The 4,694-nt window shown below is 32.1% G+C and overlaps 1 protein-coding gene across 1 annotated transcript; it reads left to right on the forward strand.

The window, feature by feature from the left end:
* Positions 1-418: 418 nt before the first annotated feature.
* LOC117159885 (uncharacterized) lies at positions 419-1,118 on the forward strand. Its single transcript, XM_033340072.2, has 3 exons — positions 419-448; positions 526-662; positions 968-1,118. The coding sequence occupies exons 1-3, from the start codon at positions 419-421 to the stop codon at positions 1,116-1,118; spliced, it is 318 nt and encodes a 105-aa protein (XP_033195963.2).
* Positions 1,119-4,694: the final 3,576 nt, after the last annotated feature.

Here is a 4,694-nt window from a genome sequence, read left to right on the forward strand (position 1 = left end):
CTGACAACAGCTGTGGAATTTTGAGAAGATAGTTGAGGTGTATAACATGTATATATAAAAGAATAAAAAGATTTATTTGTTTTATTAAAATATATAATTCAAACGCCATAATGTGACGTATTCGTTTAATTGCTGATAAATAGTATCAATGATTTTATTTCATTAATTGAACATTTACCGCGCTATAGCACAACAATTGCCTAACACGTATTCTTGAAAATTCTCAAACAATATCCAGTATAATCTCAATACTTTTGAGAGAATTTAATTTGTGTACTTGCATGTGACTTACATGTATATTATTGAATTTTTTATCGACGACGATCTACTGGTCCGGTTTTAATGACCTCAAAGCAGTTACCTCAGAACTATTCAAAGCAGTCATTCCGCTTATCTTTTCATCACCGTTGCCTTGGGAATGATAACTCTTAGCGTCACATTAGTAAAGGTGAACTTTTAAATTTAAAAAATCACACTGTTCGACATCAATTCGTAATTATTCGTAATTACTGTTCTTCAAAACAGGTTGCATCGCAAGCGAATATCTCTGGACAACTTATTAAGGATATTGTATTTCTCTTGGCTCAACTGGTACATATATTTTTTTTTTTATTACAAGGACAATTCGTACTGAATGCAAACGATGAATTTGCCGAATCGATGTATGTAATCTGTAAATATGAATAGAATATACGTTGTTCTAAGTACTTTCTTATAGTTGCAAAACCCATTACACATGTCTGTACATTTTTTTCTAATTCGCGAGGTTATGAGAATGTCAATTATAAAATTGTCTGGAAATCATTTTTGTTACAGTGTTATACGAATAATACGTCGATCTATCAAACCTGCAGGATTCCTTTATTTCTGTTGTGTTGTTGATACTAAAATTATGAACTGAATTAAATCCTTCATTATCATTATCCTAAATGAACGACTTTTTTTACTGAATTAACTTTGTTCACAGATATAATACGTTCTGGTATAATACTAATACGAGAACGAAACTGTTGCTTGTATTAGTACTAAGAAGTTGCTCAAGTGCTCCTAATCTATCAGTTGGAGGGCTGTTAGTGTTCAATTTGAAAAACTTCTCAGAGGCAAGTATCTCTTCTTGAATCCACAATTATTGAGTTGGCAACTAAGTGATTACGAATTTTGTTAATACCACCTAATGACAGAATCCGCAATCGCTTAGTTGCCAACCCAATAATGTGGAAGTATTTGAAGAATATCTTTTTTAAATCAATGTACACGACATCGTATTTTTCAGATTCTAAAAACATCTTTTTCATATTTCACCGTACTAAAAACCACGTGAAGTATGTAACGTATCCGACAAAGGCGATGGAATCAAATTCCAGAATGAATAAAGTTTTACGGATGAGATACGCATTTAATCAGGATGTTCTATGCTTTTCAACCACCGAATTCTTTTTATTTTACACCCCTACAGTATAACACTTGGTGAGGAAATGATATGAAATTTCAGAATGTCTAAACAACGGGAATTTGTACCACGTCTGAGTTTAAGGGGGTATTCTAGTCTAGAGACATGAACTTCGGGCGGTTTTTGAAGCTCTGTACAAACGAAACAAAAAATATTTTTACTATCCATTTTTTATCATTTGTTTATTGATACTTTAAGATTACATAAAAAATTAACTGAAAAATCTTAAAATTCACAAAGTTATGAACTGGCAAAGTGAGGGGTCCAAAAAAAAGGGTGTCCTGACGTGCATGATTTCAATTCTTCTGGTTATCTGAAGCAATAAAGCCGAACGCATTCTTAATTAGATGCGGCTATAGCGTGATCCTTGGAAAAGCAAAAAAAAAAAAAAATATTTTTTCATAAAATGGCGGCCGTTTGAAAAAAATTTTCCTTTTTGACATGTTTTTTTGGCAATTCCGAATTTTTTAAAAATAGTAAAATTAAAAATTTTGATCTGACCCTGGTTAAGGCGATAGAAAAATGTATAAAGAACATTCACACCAAATTTCAAATAAATCAGTTCATTAGAACTTGAGATACTGTGCACGCCAACTCGAAAAATGTAGTTTTGAGAAAAACGCGTTTAAAGTTTTGAGACAAGTTTACTCGGACAACGTCTACCGTCTACTGTCAATGGACAAATGTGTTCCGGTCGGATCGGAGCAGATACCGCGTCACAAAAATGGCTGTAACTCATAAAATAATTAAAATTTTGAAAACTCCTTTTAAGGGCATATTCTTGAATATCTAAGTTTTGGAAATATGAAAAAAATTTTTCGATTTTTTCAAATTTGTAGACTAGTATACCCCCTTAAGTTCTCAAATTTTAATCACCTCACATCAGTTGCAAACAGAATCTTGTCTGCGATTTGAAAAGTGCCAATGAATAATTTTGAATACTGGTACAATGTTTTAGATGTACAATAATATTTATGTAAATGTCGTATATATAAATTCCTTATCAAGTATGCCAATTTATGGGGATCACTAAACTACACTCAAAACAAATTTTTAACCCTTACAGCTGAGAACCGCACTAATACAAAACTTAGCACATCATTGGAGTTTGAATTGAATTTAGAACTGATATCTGTCATCATTTGCAATGAAATATCATAGGAAGGTTTATGGTTTTTCTGTACAAGCACTTTGACTAAACACAGAATGCAACGAATACAAATTGATTGATCGCTGCTGAAATACAAACCGTGTCATACTATATCTTACTATACTACAGCACTTACCAGACCGACTTACCTATTCATCGCATATATTAGGTTGTTTGAAAATTTTCTTTCGTTTTATAAGGAAAAAATAGACGCACAGTGTTTTTTGTTTTATATTAATTTATTGAATTATGCACGAACATAATAATAGAAATATAACGAAATAGATCATACCTAATTCAATAAAATAATATAAAACAGAAATTATTGTTCATCTATTATAATCTTATGAAACGAAAGAAACTTTTCGGAAAACCTAATAAATTATTTTCTTTGACATAACAGTCTATGTGAAATTAAATTACAATAAACTGTTCTTGAAACCTTTCTCACATTGGCAATGGCATGGATAGTATAAGAGAAAAAGGAATATCATTACCGCCTCTATCACCCGATACAAAACGATTTCATTTTCCATACAAATTAATCAAACCGGAAATTTTCGGTGAAAGCGAGTGCAATTAATTTATATTAAAACGATAATAAAACTACTACTATTATTGATGTTATGAAGCTATACAATTGAATTTGGCCTACTCGACTACTGCAGTTTGAACAGTGGTGGACATGAAGATTATTGACAAAACAGTATCCAGGATTAAACAAACAAATGAAAAGAATCATTGATGTGACCACGCGAGTATTATTTACATTTCAGTTTATCTAATGTAATTTTTAAACTGCCGATACTTATGCGAGTTTATATTTTTATAAACATAATTAAAGAACAGTGTTTGATCAGTTTCACTTATTAAATTCTAGCTTTTGTCCGCGACTTCGTTCACGTGAGCTACTAATATATGGAACTTTAACTTTAAGTAGATAATTTTTATGGATAAAATACAAAATGAATCGAGATGAAATCTAGCCTGTTTTTTTTTCTTGGACGCTAAATTATATAACACGGGTAGTTCTATCAAAATCCGTTCAGTAGCTTTCCTGAGTGTTTTGAGACTCTCTCTCTCTCCCGAGAGAGTTCATTCCTGATGTCGACTGCGCCATATCTCGAGTTGGAACTCATATTGGCTTCGCATTTAAGGTGTTCGCTTCTGTTCGTAAGTCAGCTCGTAAGTAACTTTCGGAATAACAATGTGTATGGCAGGTTTTCCGGAACAGATAAGGAACAACGTTTCGGCGCGAAACTCCATATAATAAATCAGTTGCCGAAAAGGAAAAAGAAAAAATATTTTGTTTGTTCACCAAAAAGAAGTAATGCGGTAAAACAACAAACACTTTTCTACTGTGAGATCTGTGAACGCAACCCCGATTTGCATCCCAATGAATGTTTTAAAAAATTTCACACATTACTCAATTATAATTAATATAAATATTGTAATCAAAATTATATTACTTCTGAGATGAATAAAGATTGTTTTGAATGACTTTAATATTATTATTTATACGTCATTGTAGCATTTAAAATCTGAAACTTAAAAACTTGCAAGTCGAAGTATGATGAGAATAAGTTGGAGTTGCCGGTCGATATTCACAATTAAAAGTCGGAGCGTTAAGGATTAGAAAACTTATATGTGTAATTACTTATCGTTTACACAACTATTTGATAATGCAAGCTAAGCTATTTGTAAGACTATTAAAACTATTTGGACTAGTAAAACTATTTGATAAGCACGACCTCTCACTACCATGGATCAGAGATGTCTCACTGTCCTCGTATATTTAATGGATGTCACCGACGACCGATCGTTCTCTTTCTATTCCGTCACGTTTCGCATTGGCTCTGATATTGCTTACTGTGGCTGCCAAATGCTCGAATTCCACAGTGTGGTTACCACATGCTCGCAACAGTATGTACAGATAATTGTATTGATATGTAAAGATGTATAAATAATTTTGCAAAGCGCGGTTCTACTTTCTTTGATAAGTCGGATACACAAAGTTAAATAGCTACATGTAGATTTTCACGACTCACTGTATGTCATTTAGAATCTAAGTTAAGTACATATATACATCTAGAA

This window comes from Bombus vancouverensis, chromosome 5 (genome assembly GCF_051014615.1).
Source record: "Bombus vancouverensis nearcticus chromosome 5, iyBomVanc1_principal, whole genome shotgun sequence".
Lineage (NCBI taxonomy): Eukaryota > Metazoa > Arthropoda > Insecta > Hymenoptera > Apidae > Bombus > Bombus vancouverensis.

Bases quoted from the DNA above. Each gene is read 5' to 3' on its own strand.
- LOC117159885 (XM_033340072.2), top strand. From the start codon at position 419: ATGATAACTCTTAGCGTCACATTAGTAAAG. The intron at 449-525 runs GTGAACTTTTAA...TCTTCAAAACAG, and splicing joins TTAGCGTCACATTAGTAAAG to GTTGCATCGCAAGCGAATAT. The intron at 663-967 runs GTATGTAATCTG...CTTTGTTCACAG, and splicing joins GATGAATTTGCCGAATCGAT to ATATAATACGTTCTGGTATA.